General features: G+C 42.3%; 1 protein-coding gene across 1 annotated transcript; it reads left to right on the plus strand.

The window, feature by feature from the left end:
* The first annotated feature begins 1,183 nt into the window (after positions 1–1,183).
* On the plus strand, positions 1,184–20,015 carry LOC139534165 (interferon-related developmental regulator 1-like). Its single transcript, XM_071333007.1, has 11 exons — positions 1,184–1,400; positions 10,294–10,398; positions 10,625–10,706; positions 10,970–11,094; positions 12,727–12,884; positions 12,980–13,030; positions 13,256–13,434; positions 13,672–13,780; positions 17,913–18,047; positions 18,280–18,504; positions 19,057–20,015. Exons 1-11 carry the CDS (start codon positions 1,370–1,372, stop codon positions 19,141–19,143), a joined length of 1,287 nt encoding a protein of 428 aa, XP_071189108.1. The 5' UTR covers positions 1,184–1,369; the 3' UTR covers positions 19,144–20,015.
* The last annotated feature ends 758 nt before the right edge of the window (positions 20,016–20,773 follow it).

Raw genomic sequence — 20,773 nt, forward strand, 5'->3', positions numbered from 1 at the left:
CAAGACCCCAGATTTTTTGGGGGGAGACTTCCACAAGTCTGGTTCATCCTAGGGAGCAATTTCCAAACACCTGAAGGAACCACGTTCATCTGTACAAACAATAGTACGCAAGTATAAACACAAAGCCATCACAAAGCCCTGACCTAATCCTATAGAAAATATGTGGGCAGAACTGAAAAAGCGTGTGCGAGCAAGGAGGCCTACAAACCTGACTCGGTTACACCAGCTCTGTCAGGAGGAATGGGACAAAATTCACCCAACTTATTGTGGGAAGCTTGTGGAAGGCTACCTGAAATGTTTGACGCAAGTTAAACAATTTAAAGGCAATGCTACCAAATACTAATTGAGTGTATGTAAACCTCTGACCCACTGGGAATGTGATGAAAGAAATAAAAGCTGAAATAAATAATTCTCTCTACTATTATTCTGACATTTCACATTCTTAAAATAAAGTGGTGATCCTAACTGACCTAAGACAAGGCATTTTTACTAGGATTAAATGTCAGGAATTGTAAAAAACTGAGTTTAAATGTATTTGGCTAAGGTGTATGTAAACTTCTGACTTCAACTGTATATGCACGGGACAGGACAAGACAAACAGACATCCGACTGCTACGCCATCTTGGAAACATGTTTACCATGTGTTTGATCCCATTCCATTGGCTCCTTCCAGACATTATTATTAGCCATCCTCTCATCAGCAGCCTCCACTGCTTTATATACGTCATTGTCCACCCAGTCAGAAGACCTCACCACTGTGTATTTTAGGCCAGTGATACAGCAGGGTTAGTGCTATCTGGCATCCTTGGGACATCCCTACCCTAAACCCTATTTAATGTTTTACCATTATTCATTATAAACCCTAACCTTAACTATTACCTAACCTTAGTAACCATAACCTTAACCATTTTCAACTTCGATATGGTGACGTCAGAATTGGACGTCCAAAGGATTCCGAATAGCAACGAATAGCAGCAGGGCTTTTGTGGACAGGGTAGCAGCACCCTCATGTGGCTGTCAAAGAACATGACCACAGAGAACATGACCCACAGACAGCAAAGAGATGCCAATCACAATGCGTCATACACTTATGCAACATGATTGGTCGTTGGTGTAGGGGGTAAACCCATGTTTGATCATGTGACGTTGGTCGTATAAATACTTAGAACCTCGCGACATTAACGCAGCCCAATTTTTTTTTGAGGGAAAATGTATCTTCTTCGCCCACAGTCTTTCTCCAGGATTGCTTTTAATTCTTTTCTCTCTACCGTGCCACGGAAAGATTGTCAATTTATGAGACAGTTTAATAAAAACTGGTCGTGTGTCGGCTGATTTATTTTAGCTCATATTTTCATATTTCTGCACGAAAATGCCAAGGTCCAAGAAGAGGAGTTCCAGGGGTAAGTAAATCGCTACAGACCGGGTTGTTTTTGGCCCTCTCTTGTGGTTTGAGTTTTATGCATTGTAGGAGTTGTAGTTATGTGTATTCAAATCAAATCAAATTTTATTAGTCACATACACATGGTTAGCAGATGTTAATGCGAGTGTAGCGAAATGCTTGTGCTTCTAGTTCCGACAATGCAGTAATAACCAACAGTAATCTAACCTAACAATTCCACACTACTACCTTACACACACACACAAGTGTAAAGGGATAAAGAATATGTACATAAAGATATATGAATGAGTGGTGGTACAGAACGGCATGGCAGATGCAGTAGATGGTATAGAGTACGGTATATACATATGAGATGAGTACTGTAGGGTATGTAAACATAAAGTGGCATAGTTTAAAGTGGCTAGTGGTACATGTATTGCATAAAGATGGCAAGATGCAGTAGATGATATAGAGTACAGTATATATACATATGAGATGGGTAATGTAGGGTATGTAAACATTGTATTAAGTGGCATTGCTTAAAGTGGCTAGTGGTACATTTTTACATAATTTCCATCAATTCCCATTTTTAAAGTGGCTGGAGTTGAGTCAGTATGTTGGCAGCGGCCGCTAAATGTTAGTGGTGGCTGTTTAACAGTCTGATGGCCTTGAGATAGAAGCTGTTTTTCAGTCTCTCGGTCCCTGCTTTGATGCACCTGTACTGACCTCGCCTTCTGGATGATAGCGGGGTGAACAGGCAGTGGCTTGGGTGGTTGTTGTCCTTGATGATCTTTATGGCCTTCCTGTGACATCGGGTGGTGTAGGTGTCCTGGAGGGCAGGTAGTTTGCCCCTGGTGATGCGTTCTGCAGACCTCACTACCCTCTGGAGAGCCTTACGGTTGTGGGCGGAGCAGTTGCCGTACCAGGCGGTGATACAGCCCGACAGGATGCTCTCGATTGTGCATCTGTAGAAGTTTGTGAGTGCTTTTGGTGACAAGCCGAATTTCTTCAGCCTCCTGAGGTTGAAGAGGCGCTGCTGCGCCTTCTTCACAACGCTGTCTGTGTGGGTGGACCAGTTCAGTTTGTCCGTGATGTGTACACCGAGGAACTTAAAACTTTCCACCTTCTCCACTACTGACCCGTCGATGTGGATAGGGGGGTGCTCCCTCTGCTGTTTCCTGAAGTCCACAATCATCTCCTTTGTTTTGTTGACGTTGAGTATGAGGTTATTTTCCTGACACCACACTCCGAGGGCCCTCACCTCCTCCCTGTAGGCCGTCTCGTCGTTGTTGGTGATCAAGCCTACCACTGTAGTGTCATCCGCAAACTTGATGATTGAGTTGGAGGCGTGCATGGCCACGCAGTCGTGGGTGAACAGGGAGTACAGGAGAGGGCTCAGAACGCACCCTTGTGGGGCCCCAGTGTTGAGGATCAGCGGGGTGGAGATGTTGTTACCTACCCTCACCACCTGGGGGCGGCCCGTCAGGAAGTCCAGGACCCAGTTGCACAGGGCGGGGTCGAGACCCAGGGTCTCGAGCTTGATGACGAGTTTGGAGGGTACTATGGTGTTAAATGCTGAGCTGTAATCGATGAACAGCATTCTCACATGGGTATTCCTCTTGTCCAGATGGGTTAGGGCAGTGTGCAGTGTGGTTGCGATTGCGTCGTCTGTGGACCTATTGGGTCGGTAAGCAAATTGGAGTGGGTCTAGGGTGTCCGGTAGGGTGGAGGTGATATGGTCCTTGACTAGTCTCTCAAAGCACTTCATGATGACGGAAGTGAGTGCTACGGGGCGGTAGTCGTTTAGCTCAGTTACCTTAGCTTTCTTGGGAACAGGAACAATGGTGGCCCTCTTGAAGCATGTGGGAACAGCAGACTGGGATAAGGATTGATTGAATATGTCCGTAAACACACCAGCCAGCTGGTCTGCGCATGCTCTGAGGACGCGGCTGGGAATGCCGTCTGGGCCTGCAGCCTTGCGAGGGTTAACACGTTTAAATGTTTTACTCACCTCGGCTGCAGTGAAGGAGAGCCCGCAGGTTTTGGTAGGGGGCCGTGTCAGTGGCACTGTATTGTCCTCAAAGCGGGCAAAAAAGTTGTTTAGCCTGTCTGGGAGCAAGACATCCTGGTCCTCGACGGGGCTGGTTTTCTTTTTGTAATCCGTGATTGACTGTAGACCCTGCCACATACCTCTTGTGTCTGAGCTGTTGAATTTCGACTCGATTTTGTCTCTGTACTGAGACTTAGCCTGTTTGATTGCCTTGCGGAGAGAATAGCTACACTGTTTGTATTCGGTCATGCTTCCGGTCACCTTGCCCTGGTTAAAAGCAGTGGTTCGCGCTTTCAGTTTCACGCGAATGCTGCCGTCAATCCACGGTTTCTGGTTTGGGAATGTTTTTATCGTTGCTGTGGGTACGACATCGTCAATGCACTTCCTAATGAACTCGCTCACCGAATCAGCATATTCGTCAATATTGTTGTTGGACGCGATGCGGAACATATTCCAATCCGCGTGATCGAAGCAGTCTTGAAGCGTGGATTCAGATTGGTCGGACCAGCGTTGAACAGACCTGAGCGCGGGAGCTTGTTGTTTGAGTTTTTGTTTGTAGGCTGGAATCAACAAAATGGAGTCGTGGTCAGCTTTTCCGAAAGGGGGGCGGGGGAGGGCCTTATAAGCGTCGCGGAAATTAGTATAACAATGGTCTAGTGTTTTTCCAGCCCTGGTAGCACAATCGATATGCTGATAGAATTTAGGGAGTTTTGTTTTTAGATTAGCCTTGTTAAAATCCCCAGCTACGATGAATGCAGCCTCAGGGTGTGTGGTTTCCAGTTTACAAAGAGTCAGATAAAGTTCGTTCAGGGCCATCGATGTGTCTGCTTGGGGGGGAATGTATACGGCTGTGATTATGATTGACGAGAATTCCCTTGGTAGATAATGCGGTCGACATTTGATTGTGAGGAGTTCTAGATCAGGTGAACAGAACGACTTGAGTTCTTGTGTGTTGTTATGATGATCACACCACTTCTCGTTAATCATAAGGCATACCCCCCCGCCCCTCTTCTTACCGGAAAGATGTTTGTTTCTGTCGGCGCGATGCATGAAGAAACCAGCTGGCTGCACCGACTCCGTTAGCGTCCCTTGAGTTAGCCATGTTTCCGTGAAGCAGAGCACGTTGCAATCCCTGATGTCTCTCTGGAATGCTACCCGTGCTCGGATTTCATCAACCTTATTGTCAAGAGACTGGACATTGGCGAGTAGTATGCTAGGGAGTGGAGCGCGATGTGCCCGTCTCCGAAGCCTGACCACGAGACCGCCACGTTTTCCCCTTTTTCGGCGTCGCACAGGGTCGCCGGCTGGGATCAGATCCATTGTATTGTGTGGAAGGCAAAACACTGGATCCGTTTCGGGAAAGTCATATTCCTGGTAGGAACGATGATGAGTTGACGTTAATCGTATATTCAGTAGTTCCTCCCGACTGTATGTAATGAAACCTAAGATTACCCGGGGTACCGATGTAAGAAATAACACGTAAAAAAACAAAATACTGCATATTTTCCAAGGAACACGAAGCGAGGCAGCCATCTCTTTTCGGCGCCGGAAATTCTTAAAGCGTGTTGAGATCAACGACAAGTAATGTCTGACAGGACTACAAAAGTGGCATCATTGCCTATGTTGACATCAGGCCAAGAGCTTTCAGACAAAGAACTCTCGCTTTCTCTTAAAATAATTGTTATTAACTTCAACAATCAATATCATATTGTTTGCCGACATTATTGTATAAGTATTGTGATTATAGAAATGACACCCGATACTGCGATTACATTATTTTTAGGTTGACTTTTGAAACGAATTTGTTACCTAGCAACTAACGTCAGCTTGCCAGTGATTGGTCGTGTGTGTTAGTTTTTAGCAAGTTCTCTTGGACTCCCTTCCTGCAAAGGGATGGGTTGTTTCAGTACACTAACATTGGTTGGAAGGACGCCACAACATTTGATTGAGGTCGGCAGCCAATCAAGTCAAATAATGGGCGGATTCGATTATGCTGAGCCGCAGGGCACCGGCCTATTTCCCGTGACGTTAACAGGCAATAACGGCGAGGGAGGAGCGCCCATCTCAAATCGAACAGTTATTTGCGCCGGTTATTTGCGCCGTTGCAGAGGGTCCCTGGTTCGAGCCCAGGTAGGGGCGAGGAGAGGGATGGAAGCTATACTGTGACAAATGCCTTTTTTTTCCCAGAATTGTCTGTTCAGTGCTATGGTCTGAGAAGGAAGCAATGGATTGCCACGTGAACATGGTCACGTTTACACACAGCAGAGCAGACAGTGTGGCCCTTCCTCTCAGATGGCAACAGTCTTATCATAATAAACTGCACCAGCTGGGTTTAGATTCTGTCACTGCCTGGCCAGCTACCCACTTAAGGAGCTAGGGACCCCTTGACTTTGAGGGGAGCGAATATTTACATTTACATTTAAGTCATTTAGCAGACGCTCTTATCCAGAGCGACTTACAAATTGGTGCATTCACCTTATGACATCCAGTGGAACAGCCACTTTACAATAGTGCATCTAAATCTTTTTAAGGGGGGGGGGATATTTCAGGTTGGGTGGTCACCGCCCCACCACTAAAAATGGGCACTTTGCTTTCAAGATCACTTCAGTACCTTACTGTATATCTTGGACATAACCAAAAATAAACTTAGCATAAAACACCATAAGCATCTGCTGTGCTATTCATGAAATAGCAGAATACATTGAAATAAACTTCTAGCTTTCACCTTGCATTTAATTGAAACCGCCGCTTGATACTATTACAATTGATGAATGTTGTATAAAATGTATAAACCTTAAACAGTCTTTATGAGTAACTAACTATGCTTATTGCTAAAAAGCCTCACCTGTATTGGTGAGATGATTTGTACCCAACAATACTGTAGCTTTTAAACTGGGGTTGTTTTAAGTAACTTCAATGCCACACTGGTAAAAGGCAGAGTGAGTCACAGAGATAATGAGAAGGACACTCCGGTTAAGCGGAGCACTCTCCTGTTTGACCCTTGACCTCATCAGAGTGGCAAAGGGACTTTCACAGCTGCATGAACAAAAGGGGACAGTGGTTTTAAGTGGGTAGAGCACACCAGTGCTATCGAGTGTAAAGTGGAGTCCACAGAGTGGTGTAGTCTTTCACAGCTATGTCCCCCAAATTAAATGATGGGGAAGTAACCGCAAGCAAAAAAATAAAAAATGTTGGGTCATAATACATTGTTGAATTCTAATATGTTGCTGTTGTGACATGTGCAAAGGCCACTTTTTGAGGTGCAAAAAAGGCTACAAATTCATGATGTAACTTCCTGTGTGGTGGAGTACAAAGCAATGATGCTAAATTGGCATGACTTTAACAACTCCAAAAGATGCCTAAGTGTTTTCTGTATGTCAATACAGGGTCCTAAACCACGGATATTTGGTGGTAGGTCATTACGCTAATGCTTAAAATAACGCACTGCTACAAGTTGCAATGGCTTGTTGGGAAAAATCTTTTTGCAGATTATCATATTCCGCTTCTCTCAAAGGACATTTCAGGTGTGCTACATTAACCTGACACTTGCAGCTGTAACACTAGTAGTTATACTAACTACACTTTGCTTTGGCAAATAACAAAATTATTACACACATCAGTGAATAAAAAAATAACACATTCTAAATAATGACCATTCTTAATACGCAAAAAAAAAGGGCATAAAAGTACAAAAACGAAATATGCCTGACATCCAAAATGTACTAATACACACTAAAATAAAATGAATTCAGTCATAAAGAACAACTTTCAGTATAAGCTCGCATAAAATAAAATGCTTATATAACACGAGTGGGGACTCTTATCTAGCCCATCACGTCAGTCCACTGCTCTAACAGAGCCTCAAAAAAGGGAGACGTAAAACGCAGCTGTGGCAGTGGTACCTCCAAAGGGAGACAGACCAACAGGAAAAGGAACTATATAAAAACACGCACCAGGTCGGTGGAAATACTAGAAGGTAGCACAAAAAACAGGCCGACCCTGTTATCTGAGCTCTTTATCTGCTTTGGGAACTTTTAGAACTTTGTAAACGTTGTTGTGAAAGACTGTGGCAAAGTGGGGCCTGGAGTCCCTGGACATGAGCGTACAGAGGGGGACTTTCCCAGCGTTATATTCTCCACAACTTTATTTTGGTCATCCGGGTGATCCTCACATTTCACGTTCTGGTGGATAAATGAGAGGTCAATATCAGTCCTAGGTTTATGAAACAACTTATTCGCTCCTATTTTAAACAAAACGGCAATAGTGGTCAGATTTCAGTCCATGGATCAAACCAGTGAGACCTATTGCTGTGGTAGTGACCTACTATATTGTTAGTAATTTCTCCTCTAAACTCAAAATAGGCTAAATGAACCATACCTTGCTGTCGTCTGACATGATGTGTAGCTTATTGTTGTAGGCTGTTTAGAGGTAATACTAATAACTCCTTTGAAAAAACGTCAGTGAACCATCGGCAGACAACTGAAGTGAATATGAACGTCCTTGAATTATGCCAAAGCATTGTTGAATACTCGATTCCGATTGGCTGAAGCCAGGGCATTCTTCAAAGATGTCATACACACATGATGTCACAATTAGGCCTAAGTCTAATGTCTATATGAATTGTCAATGTCATTAGAAAACAGATCATAGCTTGTCAAAGTTCTGCCAAACGAACATTTTTGTAAGTGCACGTTGTTGCGTTTCATTTATGGTTTATCAAGCATCCTCATTCATCACTATGCACAAACACGTAACTCGCTGCAATCCATTAGCTATAATTCTGAGGTTGCAAAGCTGCAAAACTAGGACATGCAATAAATTATAACCACTTGCACTTACAATAATTTAAAATCAATGACGTTCTAGGGGGATTTAACTATTTCAGCACTATTGTCCGCTGCATAGTGCTGACACGTTTCTAGGCGTCAGGGGACCGTGGCATGGTGCTGAAATGTTTCGAGTCTGGGTAGCACCTGAAACCGCGGCATGGTGCTGAAATGGAGCAGGGCTCAGTTCTATGGGTATCTCATGCGGATTTTCCTGCTAGCCTATGTATAAAGATACTATAATTACATTATTTTCATCCATCCGTCAACACAAATGGCATGTCAACGTTTCCCAAACAATAATGCAATGAAGCCAAGCCGAGATGTATGATTCTTCATCCAGAGAACGAAGCACCACTGTATCATCTAAAACCTTCAGAGAGATCCCTTAAAACTGCAGTATAAATTCTCCACAGCTGTTATGGTAGCTAGGTAATTTAGCAAGACATGGACGAATCCAACACATAGCGTTTCTACTGAGGTGACTGACTGTCATGTTGCTAGTCGTAATGACGCTATTAAAACAAGAATAGTTATTTGTAATTGCTCTGGGAGCTAGTTGTTGCAGAACCCAGCTACACATCCTGCTTGCTGGGCTCATTATGGACAGCCAATGAGCAGTTCAGGTGAAAAAGTCAGCCAGATCTGATCCCTAAAGCATACATGCTACTAGGAAACTGTAGCAACCTGCCGGCCTGCACAACCCTCCATGGCACTAATGCTACACGCGCAGTATGGTATGCTAACATCCCACAACAATTACCCAATTGAATTACTTGCCTAAACTTCCAATCATACTTATTTTCTAATATCAACCACGGTTTCTGCACTTAAGGCAGACTTGCTATTAGAACAAGATGGAATTAGGAAAACTCTAAAGCTCGTTAAACGTAGGCTAAAATTAACCTTACCTGGCTGTCGTAAGCCATTATGTGTAGCCCGTTAATTAAGGGTCTGCGCCTCTAATACTGTAGCTGTTCTGATAGGCTACTGTAGCTGCTCTGTAACTGTTAAACTAATCTAATCTATCCGTTGAAAACCCGTCAGTGAACCGTCCTCAGACACAATGAACTGATGTCAATATAGAAATTAACCTTCACATAAAGATATCAAATACATGACGTCAGATATGCTTAGAGGTATTGTTGACTTAATCAGAATACAGGATGGAGGCCAAGATGGCGTCGCTGTGAGAGGGTCTGTTTTCTCGCTCTTCAAAGCAATATTGAGGGTTAGGTGGTTAACAGTCAAATATTGGCGATTAATATTGAAAGAAACTAACTATAACTTTTTTTTATGGACATGGGATAAGTTTAGAGTTAGTTTTTGTCAAGTTGAATAGGAAGAACACAACAGAAAGATAAAGGTAGACGAAATATCCAAGTCTCGCAGAAGACGGCTGACATGCTAGCTAGCCACAACGAGAACCAGAGCAGCATGGATACACAAGAAGCCGCGAACTCAAGCAAGAGAAAGAACAAAACTGACCAGGATGAAATCCTTGCAACCTCTTTACCTCAGACCCCAACTAAAAATCCACCGGTGAAAAAAAGTAAAAGAAGACATTTTCATGTCGGAACTTTTCTCTGCAATCCAGTCCCTATCTACTAAACAAGACGCCACGCTCTCCAAAGTGTCCATCATAGAGCGGGCTACAGAAGAAACATCAAAGAAGATCGATAATTTGTCTGAAACTGTCAATCAACTACACAAAATTGTGAGCGAGAACAAGGAAAGGATAACATTCCTAGAGAATGAGTTGAAGAAAATGCAATCCAAAAATAATGAGTTGTGTGAGAATGTAGCTGAACTTCAAAGGTACTCGCAGGTGGAATCTGAAAATCCAAGGTGTGAAAGAGGGAGAGGATATTAGAGAAGATCAAGTGCATATCCCATAAGAGTAGCTATATGGCTTAAAGTTCTACATTGTGCTTGCATGGATGTGTACAAGTTAAACCCCCAGAGTAGAATACACACATTGTACCATGACTATGTATGATTTTGTTTTTGGGGGGGGGGTGGTCATGTAATTGTTTCAGGGGGGGCTCATGGAGCTGTGCAACCTTTCAGCGATGAGGATGCCTCCATCGAGACCCTCAGCCACTGCAGCAGCTTCAGTGATGCCATGAGTGTGGCAGACGAAGGTATGTGATTCTGTGTACACATGCTTGCCTGTGTCCCATTTATAAAGCAACAAAGTCCAAGTAAAAAAATAAAAAAGTACTGTAACCTGTGAAGTTGTGATAAATGTCAAACAGCCTTTTTATGTTTCTATCTTAAATGGTTTCAAAGAATACGATCTACTAGGGGAATAGCATCGTACAATTCTGTATTTCTCATGGTGTTTTGTATTCATCTTCCTATCTGTAGGAGGGGAGGCAGCTGAGGAGACAGCCCAGGAAGATTTACAGTACAAGCTGAATGTTTTCATTGACAGCACTGTGGATAAGAGGCAAGTCTAAACCATTGTGGGGGAAATTGATCTACCTGCTATTTCTGTTAGCTGTATTGTGTTCAGAAGATGTGGAACCAGATCACATCATAGGCCTAGAACTGGATCGACAGAACCATCATGTTAACTAATGAACACAATGCAACAAGACGTCACCCTTTCCATTCATAAGATTGCTGCTGAAAACTGAATTGTGTAGCTGTTACATAAGCTACTGCAAACACTAGGCCTACATCTTTACTGTTCTCCTACCTCATTGACAGTGCCAAGACCAGACAAGGAGCTCTGGACGGGCTGAAGGCTGCCATGGCAACTAGGATCCTGTACGAGTTCATTTCAGACAGGAGGATGACCATCACCGACAGCATTGAGCGCTGTCTCAAGAAAGGTTCGCTACTACAGGCTTTCAGTCTTTCACCAAGTCACGCTTCATATTCAACGAATACCAATACAGACCCAGGTTGGAGGTATTGAGTGTTCAGCAGTTACTATAACCCCTTAAAGTTACTGATAATGGTAGTTGACTCTAGCCACTCACATCTGTCATCTTTAATCTGAGCCTAGAGTAAAGTCTTTGTCCTCAGGCCTGGAGGGAAGGCAAAGTCATTCCGGTACCCAAGAGTGGCAACGCAGACCTATCAGCTTGCTGCGAGGGCTTAGCAAATTGTTACATTTAAAAAAAAAAAAAATTTAACTGCCTGTAGCTCAGGACCTGAAGCAAGGATATGCATATTCTTGATACCATTTGAAAGGAAATACTGAAATTTTTGGAAATGTGAAATTGATGTAGGAGAATATAACACATTAGCTCTGGTAAGCCTCTTTGAAATGCAAGAGAAAGGCCAGACAGTGATGTAGTATTCTAGGTGTAATTTAGATGTTGTACACAAGATGGCAGCAATGTGTGCAAAATTTCAGACAGATCCAGTGAAGAATTACATCACTACACAATATTTTGTATCAAGTCTGCCAGGAGTTTGCCCAAATGTGCCGAATTGGTCAATTTATACATTTTCGAGTACATAACTAGAGATCATACAGAAATGCTATGGTAATAAAAAATGTATGTTTACGAACTCCTAGGAATGTCATACAAGATGGATCATTAGCTTCCCTACAGAAAAGACACTAACCTTCACACATCTAGATGGCGGGGTGGGAGTGGAGCCAGAGATGGCATTGGGGTCAAACTGTAGAACCCAGTTCCTACATTTGAATATTAAAAATAGATTTTATCAAACAAAACTACGCTACATTTTTATCTCTGGGACCCCCAGGATGACAAATCAGAGCAAGATTACTGAATGTAAGTACATTATTTACCTTTAGAGGTCAATGTATCAAACCAAGTGCTGTGATAAGTGTTTTGTTGTCACTATCCTCAAACAATGGCATGGTATTTTTTCACTAGTGGCTACTGTAAATTGGAGACAGATTAAATTATTGTTAGTTTAACTGCATTCTGCCCATATAAGATATGTCTATGTCCCGGAAAGTTGGCTGTTTACAACGTCATTCTAGTCACCTAATTGCATATTGAGCAACAACTGACCCGATTTAGGGACACCGCATGCCAGTCTCTCTTGGCTACGAGTTGAGGAAAGACTGACTGCGTCACTCGTTTAAAAAATAATAATAATGTGTTGGAAATTCCAAATTATTTTCAATTTACTCACACTTACCCCACCAGACATGCCTCCAAGGGTATTTTCAGTCCCCAGGTCCAGAACAAATTCAAGGTAATGTACAGTATTATACAGAGCCATGAGTGCATGGAACTCCCATCTTATATTGCGCAAGCGAACAGTAAACCTGGTTTCAAGAAACAAATACAACGCCTCTCCACCATGTGACCTACTTGTGTGTATGTACTGACATGTATGTGGAACTGATTGATGCGCGCACACTACATGTTCATGCATGTCAAATCTTTTGTCTGTAATGTATTTGTTTTTTGTCAGACCCCAGTAAGACTAGCTGTTGCTAATGGGGATCCTAATAAATCCAATCCCTCTCTCAGGTAAAGGACAGGAGCAGTGTGCAGCAGCCTCCCTGGCCTGTCTGCTGTGTATTCAGCTGGGCTCAGGCGTTGAGAGCGAGGAGGTGTTCAAGACCCTCAAACCCATTTTCAAGAACATTCTGTTGGATGGAGCGGCCAACATCCAAACCAGACAAGCGGTGAGTATCTGCCTGGAACCTGTAATTTAAAATAAATTTGGTTTGCTATAAGTGGCCTTTATTGTTCTACTGAAAGCCTTTTCTTTCTTTTATAGTGCGCAACAAGTTTGGGCCTGTGCACTCTCGTGGTGGAAGATGACATCCTGGTATGTGGCTGTATTTGACGTTCCAATGTGATATTCTCTATGCTTGAGTGTGTGCTTGGAAATACTTTGTTTTGCTGAAAAATTTGGCATTCTGTTTTAGAATTTTATTCTGTTCAGCGTTTGGCACAAGCTACAGAAACCAAGACTACTGTCCAAATGTCTGCATAGTCAAATCTCACCCTTGTTAAACATAAATGATTAACCCCTTTCTCTCTGGGTCTCCAGGATGTGTATGCTACCATGGCGAGCTTTGAGAGTTTGTTCATGCGTTCCTATGTGAAGGAGGATGGGAGTCGCCCCTCTCTCAACCCCCAGACCACCCTGCTCCACACCAATGCCCTCCTCTCCTGGGCCCTGCTGCTCACAATCTGCACAGGCAGCCAGGTCAAAGCAGTCACACGCAAGTATGTACTCACACAAGTACTTTAACTTGAACGTCGAAGTCTCTCTGGGACCCGACTTTCAGGCCGCTTCAGCCTGTAGGTCATTGGATGCATCTGATCAAAACAATATAGTGAATGTGTGCTTGAGATGTCCTTACCTGTCCAGTTGTCTTACCGGTGTAGATAAAGGAAATATCATGGTGACAGGGAGTCTAAAATTGAAAGTCTACTTGTTTTTGACTGAAATGTTTCTTTCAGGCACCTGCCCAAACTACCCCGGTTGTTGGAGAATGACGACGTCAACATGAGGATAGCAGCGGGAGAGACCATCGCTCTGCTGTTTGAGCTGGCTAGGGACATGGACCCTGTAAGTGCTCACCTGTTCTTTGGTCTGTGGCTCAGTTCCATTTAAATTCAGGAGAATCATTTTATTTAATTTAGAAAGTGCTGTTCAAATCTTGCATTGGATTTTCAATCCCCTTGTACTGGGGATGGGGGGGGGTTGAAATTTCACTTTTCTAATAGCATCATGAGTTTTTCGGATATCTGGACATTCTAAATAATGTACAGTACCAGTCAAAAGTTTGGACCAACCTACTCATTTATTATTATTTTTTACTATTTTCTGCATTGTAGCATAATAGTGAAGTCATGGAATCATGAAGTAACAAGTGTCAAACTAATCAAAATGTATTTTAGATTCTTCAAAGTAGCCACGCTTTGCCTTGATGACAGCTTTGCACACTCTTGGCATTCTCTCAACCAGCTTCACCTGGAATGCTTTTCCAAAGGTCTTGAAGGAGATCCTACATGTGCTGAGCACTTGTTTACTGCTTTTCCTTCAGTCTGCAGTCCAACTCATCCCAAATGATCTCAATTGGGTTGGGGTCGGGTGATTGTGGAGGCCAGGTCATCTGATGCAGCACTCATCACTCTCCTTCTTGGTCAAATAGCCCTTACACATCCTGGAGGTGTGTTGGGTCATTGGCCCGTTGAAAAACAAATGATAGTCCCACAAAGCGCAAACCAGTTGGGATGGTGTATTGCTGCAGAATGCTTTGGTAGCCATGCTGGTTTAGTGTGCCTTGAATTCTAAATAAATCACAGACAGGGTCACCAGCAAAGCACCCCCACACATCACACCTCCGAGCTTCACGGTGGGAACCACACATGTGGAGATCATCTGTTCACCTACTCTGCATCTCACAAAGACATGGCGGTTAGAACCCAAAATCTCTAATTTGGACTCATCAGACCAAAGGACCGATTTCCACCAGTCTAATGTCCGTTCATGTTTCTTGGCCCAAGGAAGTCTCTTTTTCTTATTGGTGTCCTTTAGTAGTGGTTTCTTTGCAGCAATTCAACCATGAAGGCCTGATTCACGCAGTCTCCTCTGAACAATTGATGTTGTGTGTTACTTGAACTCTGTAGCATTTATTTAAGGCTGCAATTTCTGAGGCTGGTAACTTAAATTAACTTTTCCTCTGAAGCAGAGTTAACTCTGGGTCTTCCTTTCCTGTGGCAGACCTCATGAGAGCCAGTTTCATAGCGCTTGATGGTTTTTGCGACCTGCACTTGAAGAAACTTAGTTTTTCTCAAATTTTTCGTATTGACTTGACCTTCATGTCTGGATGGACTGTTGTTTCTCTTTGCTTATTTGAGCTGTTCTTGCCATAATATGGACTTGGTCTTTTACCAAATAGGGCTGTCTTCTGTATACCACCCCTTCCTTGTCACAACACAACTGATTGGCTCAAACAGGAGGAAATAAATTCCACAAATTAACTTTTAACAAGTCACACCTGTTAATTCAGATACATTCCAGGTGACAACCTCATGAAACTGGTTGAGAGAATGTCAAGTGCAAAGGGTGGTTACTTTGAAGAATATAAAATATATTTTGATTTGTTTAACACTTGTTTTGGTTACTACATGATTCCATGTGTTATTTCATAGTTTGTCTTCACTGTTCTATAATGTAGAAAATAGTACAAATAAAGAAATCCTTCAATGAGTAGGTGTGTTTAAACTTTTGACATGTACTGTGTGTGTATATATATTCACACACACACACACACACACACACGAGGGCACGCATACACACAGTAAGTAGTCTACTGAAGAAACACTATCCCTCCAGCGCCTATAGCCGACTTAAAAAACAACACACTTAACTTCTCTGGGACATGTGGGACAGTAGCGTCCCACCTAACCAACAGCCAGTGAAATTGCAGGGTGCCAAATTCAAAACAACAAATCTCATAATTATAATTCCTCAAAAATACAAGTATTATACACCATTTTAAAGAAACGTCTCGTTAATCCAGCCAAGTGTCTGATTTCAAAAAGGATTTACGGCGAAAGCACACCTTGCGATTATGTTAAGTCAGTACATAGCCACAGAAAAACACAGCCATTTTTCCAGCCAAAGAGAGGAGTAACACAAAGCAGAAATAGAGTTAAAATTAATCACTAACCTTTGATCTTCATCAGATGACACTCATAGGACTTCATGTTACACAATACATGTATGTTTTGTTCGGTAAAGTTCATATTTATATCCAAAAATCTGAGTTTAGGCGGGACGCTACTGTCTCACTTGGCCAAAAGCCAGAGAAAATGCAGCGCGCAAAATTCAAAATAAAATACTATAAAAATCAAACTTTCATTAAATCACACATGAAAGATATCAAATTAAAGCTACACTGGTTGTGAATCCAGCCAACATGTCAGAATTCAAATAGGCTTTTCGGCGAAAGCAAACTATGCTATTTTCTGAGGATAGCAACATTGTAAACAAAGAGAAGCATATTTCAACCCTGCAGGCGCGACACAAAACGCAGAAATAAAAATATAATTCATGCCTTACCTTTTGACGAGCTTCTGTTGGCACGCCAATATGTCCCATAAACATCACAAATGGTCCTTTTTGTTCGATTAATTCCATATATATATATATATATATCCAAAATGTCCATATATTTGGCGCGTTTGATCCAGAAAAACACCGGTTCCAACTTGCTCAAACGTGGCTACAAAATATCTCAAAGGTTACCTGTAAACTTTGCCAAAACATTTCAAACTACTTTTGTAATACAACTTTAGGTATTTTTTAATGTAAATAATCAATAAAATTGAAGACGGGATGGGATGATCTGTGTTCAATACAGGATTAAAACAAACTGTAGCATGCTTTCTGGTTACGCGCCTCAAACAAAGTACACTTCACTCGACTCTCGTTCTGAACAGGGCTACTTCTTCATTACACAAAGGAAAAACGTTCAACCAATTTCTCAAGACTGTTGACATCCAGTGGAAGCGGTAGGAACTGCAAGAAGGTCAATTAGAAATCTGGATTCCCAATGAAAATCCATTGAAAAGAGTGACCTCAACAACAAAAAAATCTGAATGGCTTGTCCTTGGGGTTTTGCCTGCTAAATAAGTTCTGTTATACTCAGACATGATTTAAACAGTTTTAGAAACTTCAGTGTTTTCTATCCAAATCTACTAATAATATGCATATCTTATCTTCTGGGGATGAGTAGCTGGCAGTTGAATTTGGGTATGCTTTTCATCCAAACGTGAAAATGCTGCCCCCTATCCTAGAAGTTAACTCACATCACTTGCTTTTAGAACATGTCCATCAATAAAAGTAAAGGGCTCTCTGTGCATCTGTTTCTAGCATGTCATTTATCTTTGTTTGAAGAAAATGCCTTCTCTTTTTCTACAATGTAAAAAAACTAAAACCCTTGAATGAGTAGGTATCCAAACTTTTGATTGTTAATGTATGTTTTTTTTTACCTGAGCACTGCTGCGCATGGGAGAGGCTGTGGTGGTGCCTGTTAGATTTGAGCGAGCAGACGTCGGCAGAGATAGGGATGCTACAGCCAAGACTAGCTAACTTGTCGCAATGTTATTTATTCCAGTTAGCCTTGCCTCAGCCTGTCTTGACTGGAGTAGCCTTGAAAAGCTAGCTAGTTGAGGCAACATTTTGAAATGGCCTTCCTGTTAGTTGCTCGTTGTAGCCTACTCCTTCTCATTTCGGTCACTTTTATAATTCTGTAACTTTATTCCATTTTGCATTGCGATAGTTAACTCTCACTGCATATGCTAAACATTTAGCTGCTTTGATTGGCTAACACAAACAACAAGCTACAGGTGAAGGCTCCAGTTTTGCTTGTTTTATTGGGGCACTTCATAAACGACATTGTAAAATGTATAATTTGTAGTGTTATGGTATAACAATGTCACATGGATATTTTAATTTAGAAAAAGTATTTTCAGTTCAAATATACCTACCTATAAAGTTTTTGCTCAAATGAATACTCACACAAGTATTTGAATACTAATGTCTGTTTTGGATATTTATATAGCTGTGCACATCCCCATCCTGTACTGAATTTAAAATAGGATTTGACTGAAATGCAGTGCCAGCATAGCGTGTTAATCTGTAAACACTTTAGTAATGACTGACCTGTGCTCTGATGGGATGTTCTCAGGCGTTTGAGTATGATGACTGGGAGCCCCTCTGTGAAAAGCTGAACTCTCTGGCCACCGACTGCAACAAACACCGTGCCAAGACTGACAAGAGGAAGCAGAGGTCTGTGTTCAGGGATGTGCTCAAGTCTGTGGAGGTGAGTGGACAGATTATACAATAGTAGATCACTGTGGGGAATAGAACTTGAATTTCATGTGATGACTCATGGCTGATTCATGGCGTGAGTTCTGTGTGCCTGTGTTGATAGCTGGTTGCCATTGCCAACCTAATCTACCCCTTTAGTTATCAGTAACGTTTACACATTTTGTTGTCTTGTGAGTATCCAGAACAGTGTAGCCTTGCCTCAGAGAGCGTGTGTGTGTTTTTAGGAGAGGGACTTTCAGACTGAGACAATCCGCTTCAGCACCGAGCGCATGACCATCGACAGCTGGGTGAGGAAGAGGACATACGATGCCTTCAGGGAGTTTGTGGGCTCTGGTATGAACTACCACCTACAGGCCAATGAGTTCATTCGTGATGTGTTTGAACTGGGACCACCCATGTTGGTTGACGCGGCCACACTGAAGTCCATGAAAATCTCCCGCTTCGAAAGGGTAATTATCCTTACTAGACTGCATGCTTTTCTTTCTTGGATGGCTAATTTAACCCGACTAATGTTTTGAAAAGGTCACAAGTGTACTTTCTTGAGACCCCAGCGAAAATCATCTTTTCATCTATCAAAATTTGTCCAGCCCTTTTATATTTAGCCTCGCAATGAAATGTTTTTATTTTCAGGACAACCAGGTCTACAAATGCATCACAAAACAATTTGCCATAAACATTTGCGTTCATGAGTTTTTGATAAATGTCATTTTTGTAGCTCAAACCATTTGGACTCATTTGGCTCTAGCTCACCCCACCCCTCCGTTAATCACACAGACCAACGGATCTAGAAGAACTGGATGAATCCAATGGTACAACCCATCAGTCAGTAGCTGAAACGCACAATATCTAAAATGGTCTAGGAGTCCAAATGGACTCATTGAGTTATTTATCCCTTTTAAATTTCTAATGTGTTATTGGCATGACATTCGCATGGATATACTTCCAGTGCAAAACAAAGGGCGTGTCTCTTATTGTGTTGACATTGCGGTTGTCTTTTCCAGCATCTCTACAACGCAGCTGCGTTCAAGGCTCGGACAAAGGCCAGGAACAAGTTCAGAGACAAGAGGGTTGACGTCGGGGAGTTTTAATGCGTCCGACCTGCTCTTTTTATTAGCGATCTTGAATATCACTGTTACTATCCTTAATTTATCCAATTGTCAAGTGGTTGGTATTTGTAAATATGAGTAATCATGTCTGTCTCAAGTGATGCCTTAATTCCCCATATAAGCTTGCCAGTGCACCAATTTTAGCCAGAGTGTCTATGTAGGGAATGAAGTGTCATGTGAGATGTAGACTTTGTTGCCCTGTTTTGTTTGTGGTCCATTAACATTGAGATGTATTATTTGAAAATGCACTAATTGGTTAACATTTCCTATGGACCCCCCGAACCCTCACGTATTGCCTGATATTTTGTTATACACTGTGTATACTAAACATTAGGAACCCCTTGCTAATATTGAGTCACCCCCTTGCCCTCAGAACAGCCTCAATTTGTCGGGGCATGGACTACAAGGTGTCAGGTGTTCCACGGATGCTGGCTCATGTTGACTCCAATGCTTACCACAATTGTCAAGTTGGTTGGTGGACCATTCCTGATACACATGGGGGGGGGAAACGGTGTGTAAAACCCAGCAGTGTCGCATTTCTTGACACAAACCGGCGTGCCTGGCACCTACTGCCATACCCCGTTCAAAGGCATTTAAATCTGTCTTGCCTGTTCATCTTCTGAATGGCACACATACACAATCCACATCTCAAGGCTTACAAATCATTCTTTAACCCCTCTCCTCCCCTTCATCTACACTGATTTGAAGTATATTTAACAAGTGCCATCAATAAGGTGTCATCGCTTTCACCTGGTCAGTCTGTCATGTAAAGATTGTGTTAATGTTTTGTACACTCAGTGTATTTTAGGTCTATTGGGGATGTGAGAAACCCAATAAATACTAATGGAACAAGTCTCAATTTGCATTTCTTGATCTTCAGTACAGTACTTATCACCAGGTCAATCATTGTTTATGACGAGTCTTCAGACACGAAGCATGTTGCGCTGAAGTATGTCGTTATGTAGTCTCTGATGTGCACAATGAATAGAATAGTAGACACCAATTACTAGTCAACCAAATGGATATCTGGCTCTTTTAATCTGTTCCCTTGGCTTTTCCTGGAAGCTGATTTCACATTTGAGGAAGAGGAACTGCTTTGTAGTTGTCAACGTGGCCATCTAAACCTGTTTATCAGAGAATGTTGCAGTTTGTGCATATGGCTATAAAATGGGTCCTCCAGAGAGATGTGCTTGTGCAGGATTTAGATCTTGTGTAAGCTGAGTGAGGAAAGGACTGGGGAAGAAGATATGCAGCATTACAGTACTTGATGTTCTTTCCCACAAGTATGCCTGTTTTTTTGTTTGTTTTTATAGAACACTAACGCTACACTGCAGCACAGCAGAGATGCATGATTAGGTAACTAGTCAAACAACCAATAACGTCCCTGCTTCTCTGGAGTTTGGGCCCCAAATACCTGCTATCGAATAAAAAAATAGATTTCTGGAGTCCTTAATTAAAACCATAAAGTGATCACCCGCCTCTGTTTGGGTAAAAAAAAAAAAAAAAGCTGAGAAATGGGCCACACTATTTAGGGTAAGTAGATCGTTGAACTGCTACTGATCGTCTGTAGCTATCAAAATAGTGTTACCGAGAAATGTAACCACTCTCAAAT

This window comes from Salvelinus alpinus, chromosome 11 (genome assembly GCF_045679555.1).
Source record: "Salvelinus alpinus chromosome 11, SLU_Salpinus.1, whole genome shotgun sequence".
Lineage (NCBI taxonomy): Eukaryota > Metazoa > Chordata > Actinopteri > Salmoniformes > Salmonidae > Salvelinus > Salvelinus alpinus.